The 18,317-nt window shown below is 55.6% G+C and overlaps 1 protein-coding gene across 1 annotated transcript; it reads left to right on the top strand.

The window, feature by feature from the left end:
- Positions 1-203: 203 nt before the first annotated feature.
- On the top strand, positions 204-17,097 carry TBC1D22B (TBC1 domain family member 22B). Its single transcript, XM_066204114.1, has 13 exons — positions 204-360; positions 4,187-4,243; positions 5,208-5,524; positions 6,354-6,533; positions 7,012-7,082; positions 7,465-7,593; positions 7,995-8,060; positions 8,948-9,062; positions 15,121-15,227; positions 15,575-15,650; positions 15,926-16,053; positions 16,254-16,349; positions 16,817-17,097. Exons 1-13 carry the CDS (start codon positions 305-307, stop codon positions 16,943-16,945), a joined length of 1,527 nt encoding a protein of 508 aa, XP_066060211.1. The 5' UTR covers positions 204-304; the 3' UTR covers positions 16,946-17,097.
- The last annotated feature ends 1,220 nt before the right edge of the window (positions 17,098-18,317 follow it).

The raw sequence follows: 18,317 nt of genomic DNA, 5'->3' as shown, positions 1-18,317 counted from the left end.
GCGCCCCCCCCGTGGTATCGCCCGCCCCGCCAGCGCGCGCGCCCCGCCCCCCCGCGCGCGTCACGGCCGCGCCCGCCTGCCATTGGTCCGTCCGCGACGCCTCGCGCGCGGCGGCCAATGGCGGCGCCGGGCCCGCCCGGAGCCAAGATGGCGGCGCCGCGGGCTGCGGGCGGGCGGCCCTGAGGCGGCTGCGGGGGCCGCGCCTTGCTCCGCGCCCCGCGCCGCGCCGGGGGCCGGCCGGCCGGGGGTCCCCGCTCCCCGCTCGCGGGCTGGCCGGCCCGCCGGGCCCGCTCCGCCCTCCGCCATGGCGGCCGAGAGCGGCAGGCAGTTCTGGAAGCGGAGCGCCAAGCTGCCGGGCAGGTGAGCCCCGGGGAAGGGGTGCGAGGGCCGCGCCCCCCGCGCTCCGGCTGAGGGCCGGAGCCGGGGCTGTGCCCGGGGAAGGGGCTGTCAGCCAGGCCGGTTCCGGGGCTGAGGGTGCCCCTGGAGGGCTCGGGGCGTACCGGGAGGATCTGTCCCGGCTGCGGGGCTGAGGAGCTGGCTGGGGGCCCCGGGGTTCCTCCCTGAAATAGGGGGACTGCCGGGGCCGCCCCAGGCTATGGGACGGGAATTTCGCTGGTGGAAGGATTAATGTGGAGGGGACAGGGGTAGGGTCAGAGCTGCTCCCTCATCTGTAGGACAAGGCAGGCTGTGTGGGGGCTGCGGGGACCCCCTGTGTGCCCTCATGGTAAGCAGGGGAGGGATCAGGGTGCCTTGGAGGCCTCTTGGGGGTAGTCCCTGGGCCAGGGCTGTACCGTCTTCCTTTCCACAGATACTGAAGAGAACTCATCCTCCCCAATGTCCTTAGAGGTGTCGCCTTGGGTGGCAGCAGCTCTGTCCCAAAGGGGTGTCCCTGATAAGGCACGGAACCCCCCATTACCCTCTCCTGTGTGGGATTTCGTCCCTGGTCCCCCTCTGCTCAAGGGGAAGAACTGTGAGGGCTCTGCTTGTACCTCCCCTGCCTCAGTTCCTCTGGCTGTGATGTCCTGGTTCCTCTCAAGGCACCTTTACTCACTCAGGGATGGGACAAACAAGTGAAATGTGTGATTGACGTGGTATTTAGGAAGAAGAGGCTGGTGTTGATGAAGGAGAGGCTCCCTACAACGCCTTGGGAGCAAGGCTGACGTGGAAAGAGGGCATCAGTCTCTCTGTGGGGGCTCTCTCAAGTGCTTTTCCTGCCCGGTGCTCCTCACTTTTGCTCTCATTTGCCTGATCTGAACCCTGCCCTTCGCCTCCTGGGGTATGGGTGCAGTCTGAAATGCTTAGTTGGCTTTAAATCCTGCTGGGCCAGTTAAATATCTCTTTCTAATGTGCTTTCACTCATCTGCTTGTCACTGTGCAACTCCTTCAGGTTGGCTGGACAATCCATGTCTGTGGTGAGCAAAGGGAGAGCAAGGAGCTCTCTGTTCCTCCTCTGCTGCTCCTGTGGGGAGGAGGATCCTGTGCTTTCCCTGGGTTATTTCCTGACTGCTCCTGTGTTTTACCCCAAGGTCTCAGCCACGCTCTCAGCTGGTGGTCTGGGACAGCACCTGTCTTGTGCATTTGGTGATTTCTGAGCTTTGCTTTGGAAAGCTCAAACCAGGTGAACCGGTCTGGCCGGCAGGCAGTCCTGCCTGTGACACTCCGCATCGGGAAGGTTTTGGCAGTGTTCTCTCCTTCTCCTCACTGCCTGCTTGGCAGACATTCTGCATCCAGGAGCCTTGTTCCCTCCTGTGTGCAGGTTGTTTCCAGGGACAGTCACCTACAGTTCCTCGGCAGCCTGACTCAGAGCGTGGAGGTGGGATGTGCTGCATCCATGGTCACTGGACATGAACCTCCCTTTCTTCCTTTTCATCTGAGCTTTGAGAGACCCTCCTGTACAGATTCTTGGCTCTCTTCTTTCTTTCCCCTGACAATCTGGCAGAGGAAGGCTTTGTAGGGACTTGGATACTGTGTTAGCTTCCTTTTCCATGACACTTCGTGCATTTGGTCACTTAGCTGGATTAGCTTTTATTTGCTAATAAAGTTTATTGGCTTTTGGTCCCTGTAGATTTCGGGTGGATTTTCGGTGTAGATTTAGAACTGCCAGATGCTGTTTTGTTTTTCCAGTGCTGTCTTGTGATTTTTGCACTGGGAATTCTCTGCCTGGTAATTTTCTAGGGATGTGTTGGCTGAGTGCTCTGGTGTGTTGTCCTCTGTGATGTGTTGTTTATTCCCTGCGGTTTAGAGAGATGGGCAGTCAGGGTCTGCTGGGGTTATTTAAATGCTGCTTTAAAAGGGGAGAAACAGCCTGCTGGAGGTAAATGTGTTGTGCGTCCAGAGGAGCAGTGGTGTTTCATGGCTGTGCTCTGCTGCAGTGTCAATAACCCACAGCCTGTGATGGTCCTGTGAGGTGTCCCACAGGGAGCACAGCCATTGTAGCTCCCACCACGGGTCACCCCCTGCACCCTATACTGACCATCCAAGTAACAGGAAATGCCTGTCCCAAGGAGTTTAAACTGGGTCAGAACAGGGGACTCATCCACTCAGGCTGGGGGCACAGCTTAGATCAGCTGGAGATTCTTTGTTTGGGAGTGTCTGGGATGTAAGACTTTGAAAAGAGCTGTGTGCAGCTGGGACCCTCTGCCATTGTAGCAAACACTGAGTCAGAACCCCAGGAAAGGGTTTCCTCCGCCAGCACTGGCTGCCACATCCCCTCCTCTCTAACACACGTCCTTCATTGCTCCTGTGAAGTCCAGGCCAGGTGAATCAAAGCAATTCCCCCCGGGCAGCCTGTGGGTCCCTGACAGAGAGGAGGAGCCTTGTGCTGGATATCCCGGGACACTGTGAGTTTGGTACTGGGCATGGGAGAGGCTCTGCTGGCTGCTGTCCTGCAGGAAGCTGCCACATGTCACTGGGAAACAATGCTGATCTGGAGGGCTTGTTCTTCTTACTCCTCCTCATCTCTTTGCTATGTCCACTCGTGGAGGTGCCTCTGCTTAATTGCTCTCCTGATTTCCAGGTGCTCATTAGTCATCACGCTCTGTCCTAGGCTTAATCCTCCATGTACAAACTCAGGGAGGACTTCCAGCCACGAGGGACAGCCACTGCAGTCCTAGCTGGGCTGCTCCACCAGGATCTCTCTGTGCTCTGGTTGTTTCCAGCCTCTGCCTTGGCTCTCTGCATCTCTCCCCTGCCAGCTGGACCTGTTGCTTCTGCATCCTCAGCTTGTTCCCAGCTGCACCAGGCTGCCATCCCTCTCTCCATGGCTGGGCTCTGCTGGTTTTACTGCTGGGCACCATCTGCAGCTCCTAGAAACCAGGCCAGCTCTATTGACCCAAGAGAAGCTTGTTCCTTGTGTGCCAGCTCTGAAAGGGCCTTTGTCTCTGCCATGGCATTGCAGGACTTGTTTTCCAGAGGTTGTTTTCCAGGGTGGAGTGGCTGTGAGTAGTTCCTCCAATGCAGGTGTCAACTCGGGATCCCTGACTCACCTCCAGAGTCTGTAAAAACAGCAGTGAGCATGTTTTTGGTAGCTCCTCTCTGAGGTGATGCTCCCCATGTAGTTCCTGGAGCCCTCGTGGCCCTTGTCCCATGAGTCCCAAGGAACCAGGGACTGAGATGTGGTGACTCATGCCAGGCCACATAGGAAGTAGTTGATTAAACCAGGATTTGGACCCGAGTCAAACCACTGACTGTACCAGGCATTCCTTCTCTGTGGCACTGGCTGTGATCCTGAGAGCCAGCATGAGGCTCCATGTCACTGTGTCCTTAGTGTCACTGCCTGGAGTCCTTCCCTGTCCCCCAGGGCCTGGGAGGGTGAATTCCCCAAACTGGAAGTCCCCTTGCTGGGAAAGGGAAGGAACATCAGTGTTTGCAGCAGGTAGACTGAAACCTGTGGTCACGTGGAGTGAGCTGGCGGTGCAGGAAAGAGCAGATCTCAAATCCCAGCTCAGGCTGGACCAGGCCTAAGAGTTTAAACCAGGCTTCTCTTTGCTACTGCAAAGAACAAATCTTCATCTGCATGTGGCGTGTTGGCTCTAAGGCTTGTAAGGTAGAAGGTTTTTGAAACTGCTTTTGGTGTTTCAGTCGGTTCCTGATAGCAGGCAAGGAGCGTGACCCCAGTTTAGGCTGAGATTATTTGTAGGACCTCTTTTTACAGCACCTTGGGATTTTTCTTTTCCCCTTCCTGCAGCATTCAGCCTGTCTATGGAGCACAGCATCCACCACTGGATTCCCGGATCACCAAAAAGTAAGTGTTTGTCTCCTGGAGATGCAGGCCACATGGTTTGGGGCTCAGTTCTGCAGTAGGGGGAGGTCTCCAGGGTCTCCAGCATCCCTGGCACTGTGGTATTGCAACAAAGAAGGACAGCGGTGGGGTGTGGTGCTGCCTTGAGCTCTAGGAAAGCTTGCAGGGAGAGCTTATCTGCTGGTGTCCTTTATGGCCAGAAATCCTTACAGTAACACCCACATCAATGGAAACAGACTCTTTTTTTTTTTTTTTTTTTTTTTTTTTTTTAAGTTGTGTCTGATCCTTCTGCTCCTCTTTGGAGCTGGAGGAATTAAGGGGAAGGGAGGTAAAGCTGCCCAGCAGCTACATGGCTGGAGAGCTGCAGCAGCCTTCCCAGCAGGAAAAGGCAGAATTCCTGGTCTGAACTGCCTCCTTGTCCCCGTCCTCTGCTGTGTAGTGGCAAAAGTTCCCTGCTTCAGGTGGTGGACTTTGTCTCCTGTAGCTTAAGGGTAAATTCCTTCTGTGCCTGAGGAAAGACCCAGGCTGGTCTGGCTGCTGGGAACAACTGCAGCTGTTTTGGGAGTGTCCATGGAAGGAGACGTGCTCTCTCTGCCCCTCTGACATGCCTTTCTCCAGGTTCCAAGACCTGGGTTTGGGTGTTAATCTCCCCGTTCTGTGTAGGGTGGGGGGAGGCAGAGCTGGAGGAATTGTACCTGTCTTCCCTTTGCCCTTCCGAGCCAGGAAGGCTGGCACCTCTCCAGCTGTGTGCTGCCACTGTGGCCTCTGAGGCTGCTGTCACAGCAGCCTGTGACAGCCACTCCTGGCAGTGGGCAGCCCAGAGAGACTTAACATATCCCTTAGGTCTGGGAGGAGGAACAGGGAGACTGGAAACAGGGATTGGCTGATTGGAGTGAGGGTGTGGGGAAAGGAAAGAAAACTAGCTCATCCAACAGCACGGCTCTGATCCTGTTCCTCTGGCTCCCAGCTTCATCAAGGACCGCTCCAAGGCCAGTGGGCTGCCCATGAAAAGCAAGAAGGCCTCCAGCTTCCACGAGTTTGCCCGCAGTACCAGCGATGCCTGGGACATCGGGGATGATGAAGACGAGGACTTCTCCTCCTCCTCCTCGTCCTCTTTGCAGACTCTGAACTCTAAAGTGGCCAAGGCCACGGCAGCGCAGGTTCTGGAGAACCACAGCAAGCTGCGGGTGAAGCCCGAGCGGTGCCAGGCTGCCCTCGGTGACCTGCCCACCAACTGCAAGGTCATCAAGTCCAGCAGCGAGGCCCAGCTCTCCAGGACCTCTGGTAAGAGCCACCTTCAGGAGCAGCCTCCTGCTCCACTGCTCTCTCCTTGGCCACTGAAGTCAACTGCTCGTTGCCATTCCCACTGTGGGCACAAGGCTGTGGCACAGCCTGTAGGCACAACAGAGGCTTTTTCTTCCTTTTAGTATCCTGTACTGTAAGGAGCCATTTTCAGAGGCCTGGCTTTAATGCTTGTGTCCTCAGCTGCTCAATATCCTGCATACAGGCATATCTGTCCCAGAGTATTCCATGATCTGGTGCTAAGTCAGTTTTGAGATCTGTTAAGTTCTTTCTGGGACTTGCTCTGCTGCTTCCACGGTGGTTTGGTGTGCTGCTCTTAGCAAAGGTCTGGGTGAGGTCGTGTTGACACAGCTTGGGCAGGGAATTGGGCAGCAGCAGCTCCTGCTCACTCTGCCTTGTCTGCCTGTGCAGTGAGAGTACCTCAGGAGATGGCACTGGCAGCCCATCAGCTCTTCTCTCTGCACTAGCAATTAGCTTGATTAAGGTTTGGATCTGGAGAGCAGAGCAGATCTGAACGTCACTTCTGCCTTGTCTCCTGTGACCCACATGCGGAGGGAAGTCTGATCCACTTGCAGCCAGGTGTCTGGATGCAGGAGGAAGAAAAAGAGGCAGAAATGGGGGGAAGTGGTGGAAGAGCCACAACAGATGCCTGTGAACTGCTGATCCATTGGAGCGGGCCAGCAGTGCTGTTCAGTGGCGCCGAGGAACAGAAGGGTGAAACCTGCAGTGTCTGACTGGCTGGGGGAGCGAGGTGGGGCTGGAGAGGTGGAACCTCCTTCCCCAGCTCAGTGCAGCATCTGGTCCTTGCTAGAGGAGGCCTGTGTGCGGAGCCCCCTGCAGAAGCAGCAGTCCCTCCCCCTGCGGCCTGTCATTCCCCTCGTGGCTCGAATCTCTGACCAAAACGCCTCCGGGGCTCCCCCCATGACCGTGCGGGAGAAAACGCGCCTGGAGAAGTTCCGGCAGCTCCTCTCCAGCCACAACACTGACCTGGGTGAGTGGGGCAGAAAGAGGGTGGGCAGGGGAGGGCAGAGGGGCCTGCTGCCTGCATCGGGTCTGCTTCAGGGTGGAAAAAATCACTGCCTGCCGTTGTAGCAGATGGGTGTTTGCAGGAATCGCTCTGTTGGCAGATGGTGATGTCCGCCAGCCCCTCCCTGTCTGTCCCTAGCCATTCTCCATCTTGCACATGATGGTTGGGATCACTGGGGGCTGTTGGGCTCTGCATGAGAACTGAGGTCCTGGCACATTGGTGACCCTGCAGCTCCCAGTTCTGTGCCCGAGCTGGGCTGAAATCATCTCTACTCTCCTTGCAGCAGACCCACATCCCCAGTCATTGCTAGTGTGGGAGCCTTCCTGGAGGCTCATTGTCTCCAGAGCCTGCAGGAGCAGACTGGCCTTTCCTCTCCTTCTAGGTGTAGTGGTGCCTGGACGTGCCTAGGATCTAATCCATTGCCACCACTGTCCGTTTGCAGATGAGCTGAGAAAGTGCAGCTGGCCTGGTGTGCCCAGAGAGGTCCGGCCTGTGACGTGGAGACTGCTGTCAGTAAGTACTGGGAGGACTGTGCCACCTCAGGGACACGTGTTCCTACACCTCCCTGTGTCCCATAGCCAGCTTTGCTTGTGTGTTCCCAGTGCCCAGCTTCCAGGGGAGCTGTAGGGTATTTTGATCAGGGAGTACCATTGCTGCATCCTCTTCGAGCTCAAAGCCCAGACTGGTGGGGGACTGGGTGGTTCACCCTTTTGGGGAACTGAATCTGATGAAGTTGGATTACTCCAAGATCAGGGGCTGGGAAGGCCAAATTCCATGAAAGCTCTTTCCCCAGCTCCTGAGTTGTGTGCCTGATGCTTGTGGGTGCACAGCTGGCAGGATTTCAAGGGCTGGTGAGGATTGAGGGCCAGCCCTGAGCTGAGGTTTCCCAACGCAGGGCTATCTCCCCGCCAACTCGGAGCGCAGGAAGCTGACCCTGCAGCGGAAAAGGGAGGAGTACTTCGGCTTCATCCAGCAGTACTACGACTCCCGGAACGAGGAGCACCACCAGGACACCTACAGACAGGTAGGAACCCTCCTCCTGCCTTTCTGCTTTGGGTATGGCCCTCTCCTCTCTTGCTACTGCTTGTCCCCATGGGTGGGGTCATGCCAGGACTTGCTCTAGCTGGAGCTAGGAGGAGTCTTCTCTCTGGGGTAAAGGCACCATGGTTCTGTCCTTGTTAGTTTAAGCTTTTCCTAAATGGATCTAATACTAAATTTCAGCACTGAACTACCTGCCTGCACATGAGCAGAGTGCAGATAACTGTAGATGATTTTCTCGGTACAGCTGTCATCTGTAGCCCTCACTGTGCTTGTCAGCTCTTGCCTGGGGGAACACTGGTGGTGGATTCCCCTCTGTTAGCCTGTGACAAGTTACTGTGCCCCTGGAAAGCACAGCTGGTGTGTGTAACCCACCTTCTTTTCCAGATCCACATTGACATTCCAAGGACCAACCCACTCATTCCCCTCTTCCAGCAGCCCCTCGTCCAGGAGGTAAGGGGGGGTGAAAGCTCCTGTCCTGCGTTTGCCGTGGGATGTGTGTGTGGAGTGAGGCCAGCACTTCTCCTAGGGGGTTAACTTTGTGGGGAAACTTCCCTGCCTGACAGCTCCTGATGCAAATACCTCCTGGAACTGTCTGGTCTTGTCCCATGTTTCTGAAAGACATCAAACTTGGAGCTTGGGGGTTATGAGATGATCTCTTCTTTGGCAAGATACAGCCAAGAGCTGGTAAAAAACCTGAAGTTTTTGTTTTGAGACAAATTGAAGGTGAACAGGATAGTTGAACCAGAACACAGAATAGTTCTGTTTTGCTTCAAAACCTCTTTTATGGGAGCAACCTGGGCAGGGATGGGTTCGAGAGGTGGCCAGGAGGTGTGGGCACCTGTCCTCTCTGGAAGCAAGCTCAGTGTGTGTATGTGGTGTGTCCAGGGGGTTGGGGCAGTCTGGGAATGTTGGTTGTTGTGAGGGAGGCTGCCCTGTTCGGAAGTATCCTGATCTGTGGTGTTTTTCTGGAAGGACTGTGCTGATACCTCATCTTCCCACCTGATGTTCAGCCAAGGAAGCTGCTGGGCTAGAGGCAGCCCTGTCGTGTGGGTATTAAGCTGTCTGGCTCTTGAAAAGTTGGGTCTGCATTTCTTCAGGCAGAGGTTTTGATGAGGAGCCTGGACTGTCCTGTCTGAAGAGTGGGCTGGCCCGTGTGTGGGACCTGTGGATGACACACGAGTCTCTCCTAGAACTTTAACGCTTCTAACATTACCTTACAGCTACAGCAAAGCCTGTCAGTGCATGGTCTGCACTCCCTGAGCTTAGCAGTTATGCTTTTCTGCCTTCCCTTTGTGCATGGCTAATGCAGGTACCTGCTTTCCCTGGTTCTTCCCTAGATTTTTGAGAGAATCCTGTTTATCTGGGCCATTCGCCACCCAGCCAGCGGCTATGTGCAGGGCATCAATGACCTGGTCACCCCGTTCTTTGTTGTGTTCCTCTCTGAGCATGTTGGTAAGTGACACTCGCTGCTCTAAGCGCTCCTGGCCGTGGGGTTTGAGGTGTGAAATGCTGGCACGAGGAAAGGGGATTTAGAAGGGGATGATGTGCTCTTCCTTCAGAGTGCCTGGGCCAGGCTGGGGTTGTGTTTTGACCTCTTGCTGTATCTCTGCTCCCTGGATGAATTGACTTCAGTTTCAAAATCTTGCTGAGCCCCACAGAAGGGGAAGTGCTAAGGGTGGGTTTGCATTTCAATGCACTTAACAGCCTCACAGCTTGGAGGGGAATAGGATCTTCTAGGCACTGAGGGAGCTCAGGCAAAGCCTTGATTTATAGACTTGGAGGAGGGTCTTGCTCTCAGAGCTTGGCCTTGGCAGATAGTTCCTGCTCTAGGAGGAATGAGTGAAGTTTAAAGAGGTCCTGCTGAGAATGTAAAATAAACTGTTTAAATACAGATTCCCTCCCTTGCTGCTAGTACAGGTGTGATTCTCAAACTGAGAGTTTCAGGAAGCAAACTGACTTCTCCCTGCTGCTTCTGGATTTCTTGTCAGCCACTTGCTTTTAGCTGGAGATCAAGTCCTTTCCACCCATGGTGTTTTTATTCTTTCTCTGGCTCTAGCTGTGTTTTGGAGTTGACATTAATGCTGGGATGTCATAATCCCTATGTCTAAAGACTCTTAGAGTTCACTGTAAATAGAAGGAAAAAGGAATTTGTAAGACTGTATTAGTGACAGAAATCCTGTTGAATAAATATTTTTAAGGTCTGATCCAAAGGCTGAAGTGATTGAAAGCCTTGCACTATCAAGCTAAGGCTTTGTAAAGTAGTTACTGATGTGCCTCTGCTGAGGGCCTGGTGAAGGGCTGAGCCACCTTGCTTGCCACTGACACAGCCAGTGTGCTCAGGGCTGATCCCTGGGAGGGGCTCTTGCTCCTCACAGCCTGAAGGAGAAGGGCCCAAGTGCGGCTCTGATGGCAGCTGGAGTGAATTCCCTTCTGTGGGAAGAGCAGATCAGATCTGAGCAGGTTCCCTTCGAGGGGCTGCTCCTGTGGCCTGAGCAGCATCCTTGGCATTCAGTGCTGGCAGAGGCCCCTTGCTCAGGGGTGATTTATTGGGTTGGATTGATTTGTAGGAGCAGAGCTGTGCACAGTGAGTGACCTAGGCAAGAAGGGAGCTGCTGTGAATCCTCAGAGCTGCCTGTGGGTACCTGCTGTGACATCCTGCAGCCCTGTACCCTGATGGGTGTCGGGGATTAGCTCTCCCTGCATGTGGCAGCAGAGTTCATGCTGCATTGGCCCTCTGAGGCTCTGTGCTGGGTTTGTGTTTCTCCCCATCTTCCAGGGCTGTTTTCACCCCTGACTGAAGCTTCCTCTCTGGATGTGGCCTTCCTGTTTCCAGCTGTCTCTGAAACTTGGGTTGCAGGGAAAAACTCCTCTTCAGGAGAGCAGTTGTGCTGAATTTGGCCAAGCGACAACCCCCCTTCTGTCTGCAGAGCCTGGGATTCAAAGCCAACCATTAGGTCATGAGCTGTTGTGGTGGTTACCTGCTCCCTGGTCTGTGTAGCAGTCAGAGTTAAAAGACAAATCAATAATTGCCTTTAATTTCCATGGGGAAGAGCTGGCAGTGGCCAGTCCCTTATAACCCCTCTGCAACAGGATTTAAGTCATTGATTTGGAGCCTCCTCTCTACAGCTGCCTTTGCAGAGAGGCCCCTGAGGAGCTGGGCAGGGCTGGGCTGAGGGCTTTCCAGGCTGGATCACTGACTCACAGCATCCCTGGAGCCTGGATCAGTCTGTGCTGCACCCAAGTCCTTGCAGCAGGAGAGACCTGGCACAGTTTGGTAATCCCTGTGCAGCACACCCCAAGGGACAGCTCACCCTTGTGGGAAGTCTCTTGTTCAAAGGAAATTCTCCTTGTATTTTTCAAGGGAACAGCCAGTATGGCTCAGGCAGCCACTGAGGGCTCACACACCTGTGTGTCACCTGTGGGTATTCCCATGCTCACAGGTGAGTGTACAACTGGCCTGGAAAGTTTTCCCTGACATTTTCTGGAAAGCTTGTTCTGGGAAGTTCTCATCCTTCAGTGGGCTTGTCCAGGGGCTGGAAAAGGGGAAGATGGGAGTGGGGAAAAGGAGGGTGGTTTGGGCAGGGAATGGTTTGTCCCTTAGCAGTGACTTCCAGGGAACAGTTTGGCAGCTCCCTTTGTTTGAAGTTGACACAAACAATGAAGCAGTCAGCGGTTACCCAACAAACTCCAGGCCCTTGTGTGCAGAGGCATTAAATGCAGCTGCCCCGGGGCAGGGTGAGAGCAGTTTGGCCACACTGCAGTGCCTTTGGCTTGGTGCCTTTCCATCGTCACCATGGAAGGTGCAGGGAGGATGTGGGCCTCTCCAGGTCCTGGAGGAGGGGAACTGAAGGGGAAAGATTCACAGGAAGCAGTTTCTCCCAGCTGCCCTGGATGCTCTGGGGACTGGATGAGCCCATTATTAACCTGCATCTCCCGAGCCTGCCCGAGGGCATCGCACTGACACTGTTTGCCTCTTCCTTCTGAGCAACGCCTTGAATCCAGTGTGTGTGTGCCCCTTTGACCAGCTTCAGAAAACACCAGCTAGGCTGAGGCAGGAAGAAGCTTATCCCCAGAGTTTCCCAGTCCTTGTCTGAACTCCCCAGACCCCTTCTGCCAGTTGGGACCAGTTGCTTTTCCCAGCCAGTCTGGATCCAGAGCTGCTGCTTCTTCCAGGTGCTGGGCAGACTGCAGTGCACCCTTGGCAGGTGGGATGGGTTTAGCTGTGGTGTTTTCCCCTCTGCCCCAACATGGCAAGCTGGCTCATCTCCTGAGATGTTCTCCCTGCCTCCTGCATGGACAGCACTGCCTCAGCTACTTGGCAGCAAGCATGGAAGCTTTGTGCCCCTGCCACTGACTGATCCACAGCTGGAGTAATTCTTCCTCCTCACTGATGGCTTCTGCTGCAGGTGCTGCTGAGGAAGAGCTTGAGGGAGGTGTTGAGGCTGCAGGAGCAGCTGAGCTGCTTGTTGGTGCCCTCTGGATGGGCACAGGCTCATCTGGGGAGGATTGGGCTGTAGAGATGGTCTGGCAGCTGAGGAATTGGGGCAGGAGTGACAGCTCAGCACCTCCTAGGGGAAACCAAATCCCTGTTTTTCCAGATCATCAGAGAGGGCATAACAGGCACAGGGATAGTGAGCTCTCAGTCCCTCCCAGCTCAGGTCCTGCAGCCCCTCTGCTGAGTCACTCCCAGCTCTCAGGGCTTGTGTTTGCATTTAGGATGGCAGTGACGGAGCTCAGAGGTGAGTTCAGCATCCCCAGGTGTGTCAGTGCTGGCCCTGCAGTCTCCCCCAGTGCTCTCTGCCCGTGTGACACCACTTCCATCCCTGATTCCAGGCCTTGCATAAGGTTGTCCCAGCTTTGGGACCCGTTTGGCACCACTCCAGGGCTGTGGAGGGGAGCAGTGCCATGGAAAGTATTGATCTTGTTTACTTCTAGCTGGCTTTGTCACTAAATCCTAATCACAGTCCAGTGAAGACACTGTTGCCCTGCAAGCAGGAGCAGAAGTGGGTGAAGGGAATGGGGACACTTGTGTCCCCTCTCATCCTGACCTCCAGTTTTGTCCTGGGCCGGGGTCTCACTGCAGGCAGTGCAGACTGGCCCAGAGCTGTGGGAATTTGTGAGCTGAGACTGGGCTTAACTCCCCTCCAGCTGTGCAGTCCTGCCCTGAGCCCCCACGGCCAGAATATGGGGAGTCATTAAAGGCTCCCTATGGAAAGCAGGGATGGGGTGCACGGAGCCCTGGCTTCTCTGGTCTTTACCCTCTCCTGTGTCCTCTTGGAGCCCTTTTGAAATGTCACTCACAGGAACTTTGCTTTTGTTGAGCCCTTGTTGCCCTGGGCTGGGGGTGGCACTGCTGTAGGTGACCATCACCAAGCCGGTGGTTTACTTTCAGTCCCTGTCAGAGCCATATGTTGGGTATCTCCTTTTCCTGAGGCCTCTTCAGTGCTGCCGCTGAGCAGATGTTTGTGCTGAGCCACACTCCAGACACCTGGGCTTTGGTTCAAAGCCTCTTGTGATGTGTGTTGGCTCCTGCTGGGGATCTCCTGCCACTGTTTACTTTGACATGGGGGTGCTGGCAGAGCTGCTCTCCTTGTCCCCGTGCTGGTGCAAGCAGCAGGGTGTCCCCCATCAGCTGGGCAGGTCTCCACAGCCCCTTCTCCATCATGGTCCTCCATCCACAGGCGGGTCTTTGCACAGGGCACATTCCCTCAGGGCTGAGCCTGCCTCTGCCACCAGTCCTGGGTGTCCACATGTCCCTGTCCTGCTCCAGTGCCTGCCCATCCACCTGCCTCTCTGTGAGACCTCGGGAAGGAGATGGACACCAAACAGATTTTTCCTCCCTTTCTCCCTACCTGGCCTGTGTGAGAGTGGCTGTGGAGAAGCCAGCAGAGGAGTGACAGTTTTGGATGGTGGTGGTGATGATGATGTGCAGCTGGAAAACAGCTTTGCTGCTCTTTCTGCAGTACAAGATTGTGAGATTAGTGGGTTAAGCTCTTGTTTGTCCCTAAAGCTCCTGGTGGCAGTTTACTCTGGAGCTGAGCTCTGCCCCAGAGGAGGAGCAGAGGTGGGAGCAGTGTTGGAGTCACTGGCTCTGTCCTGCCCTTCCTCCTTCAGGCAGGATCTGTTGGTGTTGGTTTTCCCCAGCCTGTGGCAGTGCCTGCAGTGGATCTGAGCCAAGAGGGTGGCCTGGCTCCAGCCCCGAGCCCCATCTTCTCCTTCTCTTGCTTTTTTCCAAGGAACATCCAAGATGCTTGCCAGGATTTCTGAGCCTCTGAAAGTGGAAATGGGCCAGCTTAGCCCTGTTATTTGATCTGATTTAGTGGCATGACAGCAGCTTGGTGGGTGCTCTCTTCCCAAGGAGAAAAGGGAGGGAACTGCTGGGTCAGGCAAGGCAGGAGGGCCAGGCCTGTGTCTCCTGTGTCCCCACCTCGGTCCCACTGCCTTCCCATGCCTGTTTCCCCCTCCAGCCACCAGGTTAAGGTGAGCCTGGCTTGGAGCAGGTGATGCTCCAAGCTCAGCCAGCACCACTGTCATTCCATCCTCGAGGCATCTCTCCCTTACACACCCTGGGGGTTCACGAGCCCATCTGAAAGCAGGGAGCCTTCTTTACTCTGTGAGAACCCTTTGGGGACAGAGCTGCCACTGACCCTTGTGCTGTCAGACTCCCACTGGCTTTGAAAAACAAACTTGCACCAATCTCTGCTTCCCCCACACCGAGGCTGCACACACTCTGTGCATGGGGCAGCGTCTGTTTGCTGGAGCTCTCCTGCCAGCTGGGCTCCAGGAGAGGCAGAAACCCCACGAAGCTGAGCTCTGTCTGCCATGGCCCAGCTGTCCCTGTGCTGGATTTAACTCAGTGCCTTTTCTGCTGCCAGAAATGATCTTTGCATGCTTTTGGGTTCTTGCAGCTATGCCTGAGGGTCCTCCTGTCCTAGTGAGGTTCCTGAAGCTTTGGCAGTTCTTCCTCATGAGGCCTCAAAGCTGGCAGCCTCTGTTGTGCTTTGTTCCTGGGATGATGCTGATGAATCCAGCTGGGAGCAGGACCTGGCAGCTCCCTTGTGCTGCCCCAAGCCACGGGCAGGGTTTCCTTCCCTGGTTTCTGGTTGCAGTGAAGGTTTCCCCTCTCCCAGTTCTCCCTGTGGTGCTCCCAGCTGGCAGAGACCTGCTGTCCCCCGGGGCAGGTGTGCTTTGCCTGAAGGGGTTCCAACGTGCCAGATCTTTGTCCCTGAACAGCCCTTATCTCAGAAGGATGACAAAAGTGCTGTGGGATCCCTCCCATGATTCCCAGGGGAGCTGGACTGGGTTCAGGGCATGACCAACAAGTCTTTTGGGGTTTTTCAGCTCAGTTGGAGAAACAGGTGAGTGCACGGGTGCTGTGACTGTGCCAGGCAGACCCCTAACACACAGGGAGTGTTGCAGTGCCTCCTGCAAAGCTTTGGCCTCGTAAAGCCCCTGGGATTGTCCCTGGTGTCCCTCATCTCCATGATGCTCTTCCCTCTCTGTTTTGCAGAGGAGGATGTGGAAAACTTTGATGTGACAAACCTGTCCCAGGATGTTTTACGGAGCATTGAAGCCGACAGCTTTTGGTGCATGAGCAAGCTGCTGGATGGGATACAGGTGAGCCTCTGGGGCCACAGGAATTCCTTTGCCCTCGCTGGGGTGGCAGTGTGCTTGTCTCCTCTCCCTGTCTGGGTGAGTATTCTGCATGCTCCAGCGTTAAGGAGGTTTTGCTGCTTCACTGAGCTAGATCTGGTGGTGAAATCCTGGGGAGATGGGTGCTGTGGCTGTGCAGGTGGGCCCTCCTGACCAGGGAACTCACAGCAGGCAAACAATCCTGGTGCTCAAGATCCCTGTCTCCTTGGCTCAGGATAATCTCATCCCAACTGTCCAACTGCTGATCTGGGTTTGATCATTTCCAGCTGTTGGTAAAGCTGCTGCCTCTGACTCAGGGCCTCTCCCCACAGGACAATTACACCTTTGCACAGCCGGGGATCCAGAAGAAAGTGAAAGCCCTGGAGGAGCTGGTCAGCAGGATCGATGGTAGGTGACACAGGAGCCTGGTCAGGTTTGTCACAGCAGGGCGAGGCCTCCTTTGGGACAACTCTCAGAGCAGGGGTAAACACTTCTTACAGCACCCATGGAAGCAGAGCAGGGCAGGGTCGGCCAGAAACCTCCTGGTGACAGCACAGGGTGAGGAGAGGAGGAATTTGGGAGAAAAAGGTCTCAGCCTGGAAGTGTGTGAAAGCCACTGTGCTGTGAGCAGCGTGCAGGAGCACTGTGAGCCCCAGGTGTGTAAGTGAAATGTGCTGTTTCAGAGCAGGTACATAATCACTTTAGGAAGTACGAGGTCGAGTACCTGCAGTTTGCCTTTCGCTGGATGAACAACCTGCTCATGAGGGAGCTGCCCCTCCGCTGCACCATCCGCCTCTGGGACACCTACCAGGTACGCACTGCCCTCCCTGCTTGGCTTGTCACTGTCACTTGTGTCCCTGTCCCCCTGGGGACAGAGGGTGCTGAGGGAAACAAAGCGGTGTGGCCCCAGGATGTTTACAGCCAGCTGGGTGGCCCAGTAGGACATCTGTGTCTGGGGGGTTGTTCTCCAGCTGAGCTGCAGGAGTTCACGCAGAGTTTTGCTGTCCACAGTCAGAGCCAGAAGGATTCTCCCATTTCCACCTGTACGTCTGCGCTGCCTTCTTGATCAAGTGGCGGAAGGAGATCCTGGATGAGGAAGACTTCCAAGTAAGACCCTGAGGTTGGGGGTGATTCCCTGGGGAAGTAGAGGGGAGGGAATTGCTCTGGTTGGGATCCAAGTGTGGACATAGACAACTGTCAGAGCTGGCTCCAAGATCATCGGGTCTCAGGAGCTTTGCCTAGAAGTCACTTGAGCCTTGGTGATAAGGACAGAGAACGGAGGTTTTGGAGGGTTCAAACATCCCATTCCTCCTCTGATCACAGTGTTTGCCCTCCTGTGTCCAGCTGTAACCCTGTAACAACACCCTTTATTCCAAGGGGCTTGGGATGCTTCACTGGTTCAGACCTAGACCCAAGCACATCTTGATGTTGTCCCTGAGCCTTTCAGCCCTGGGAGTGTGGTGAGCAAAAGTTACTGAGCGCTGCTGCCACTGCTCGGGCCGGCCCCAAGCCCACAGTGTGGATCCGTGCTCTGCCTTCAGCCTCTCCAGACTAAGCACCTTCCCCTCTTCCAGGGCCTTTTGATGTTGCTACAAAACCTGCCCACGATACACTGGGGTAATGAAGAGATTGGGCTGCTGCTGGCTGAAGCCTACAGACTCAAGTACATGTTTGCAGATGCCCCGAACCATTACCGCCGATAGGTGCCCGGACTGGCTCCTCTCTCCCGTGCCCGCCCCTCGCCCTGGCCCGATCTGATCACTGTGGCATTTTTGTCATCCCAAGTCCTCAGACACTCCAGCCAGGAGCTGCTCCTTGCTGTACAAAGCTCACCTGAACTCTTGTCTTAACTCTGAACGTGTGCCTGTCTGCCACTCCATGCGCCTGGATGTGCCATTTTGACGACTCTCAGTATTTCACTCCGTGCTGGTGGCTCACGCCAGGATGGGAAGCTTCAAGGGGCTGAGGGAGAACATGGGGGAAGCTTTACAGATAAACTGAGCCGGAGACGAAGCCCTCCTGTCCTCTCCACTCCCTGTCCTGGGCTTGTCTGGCTGGGACCACTTCGGCTTCGCTGCCTCCCGTTGCCCTGCACCATCTGCTCCCTCCTCTCTTCTGACACTGTTTGCGCCAAGTCCCAGATGAAAATGCCTTATCAGAGACCTGCCTGGCCGCAGAATCCTTCCCCACGAGGGTGGCAGGGCAAGAAGTTTCTCTCAGGGCCTACCTTCGCTCCGAGGGGCCAGAGACCCCCCAAGCACTTTGTGGGTTCACAAGAGAGTCCCTCGTGCCTGCCCTCCCTCCTTCTCTCCATCCTCTTCGCCTACCTCTCCCCCAGGGCAGCAGGGCAGGCACGACGGGGGCCACGACCACTCCATCCACACACACCTGGAATGATGCGTGCCGGCGTGGTGGAACTTTTGGTGACTGATGTTCTGTGAGTGCAGCCCCATCCAGTGTGTGGGGGAGGCACGGAGGGGGTGCTGGTAGGGGAGCAACATCTCTCAAAAACCTCCTGACAATGTCCCCACTCCTCCGAGGCGTTCTGTGTATATTGTGTTCTTGTGTATATGGGTCAAAGATGTACAATATATGTCTTCTCTTTGTAGCAGATTTTATATTTATAACACGAAGCCCCGGTTCTCCCCATCCTCTCCACGCTGAGAAGGATGCCTGCCTGTGGTGTTGTAGGGTTTTGAACCCCTCTGGAGGTGGGTGGGGGGTGTTCCAGAGCTGCAGGTTTCCACCCCGAGGGGTTCTTGCAGTGCTGGCTCTGCCCGAGGTGTGACAGAAACACATCTCAGGGTTTGGGCAGCAGATGGGAGCTCCAGCAGAAGCAAGGGAGAGCCCGTTGGAGGCACAGGGGCTGCAGTGCTGGCAGGGCAGGGCTGTGCTGGGGCAGCACTCCCGGGAGGAGCAATCCTGGGTGCAGCAGTGGCTGTCCCCAGCAGCCCTGTGGGCAGGCCCTGCTGTGGGTGCTGTTAACTCCAACGGCTGGGGATGTTTTCGTGGGCCATTCCCTCTGTGCTGTGCCATGGGCTGCCTTTGGGAGGGCCTGAGGGGACGGCTCTGGGC

The sequence above is a fragment of the Chamaea fasciata genome, unplaced genomic scaffold (assembly GCF_029207755.1).
Source record: "Chamaea fasciata isolate MVZ Bird 193981 ecotype frontalis unplaced genomic scaffold, bChaFas1.0.hap1 SCAF_25, whole genome shotgun sequence".
Classification (NCBI taxonomy): domain Eukaryota; kingdom Metazoa; phylum Chordata; class Aves; order Passeriformes; family Sylviidae; genus Chamaea; species Chamaea fasciata.
This window is presented reverse-complemented; position numbering and strand designations above follow the sequence as displayed.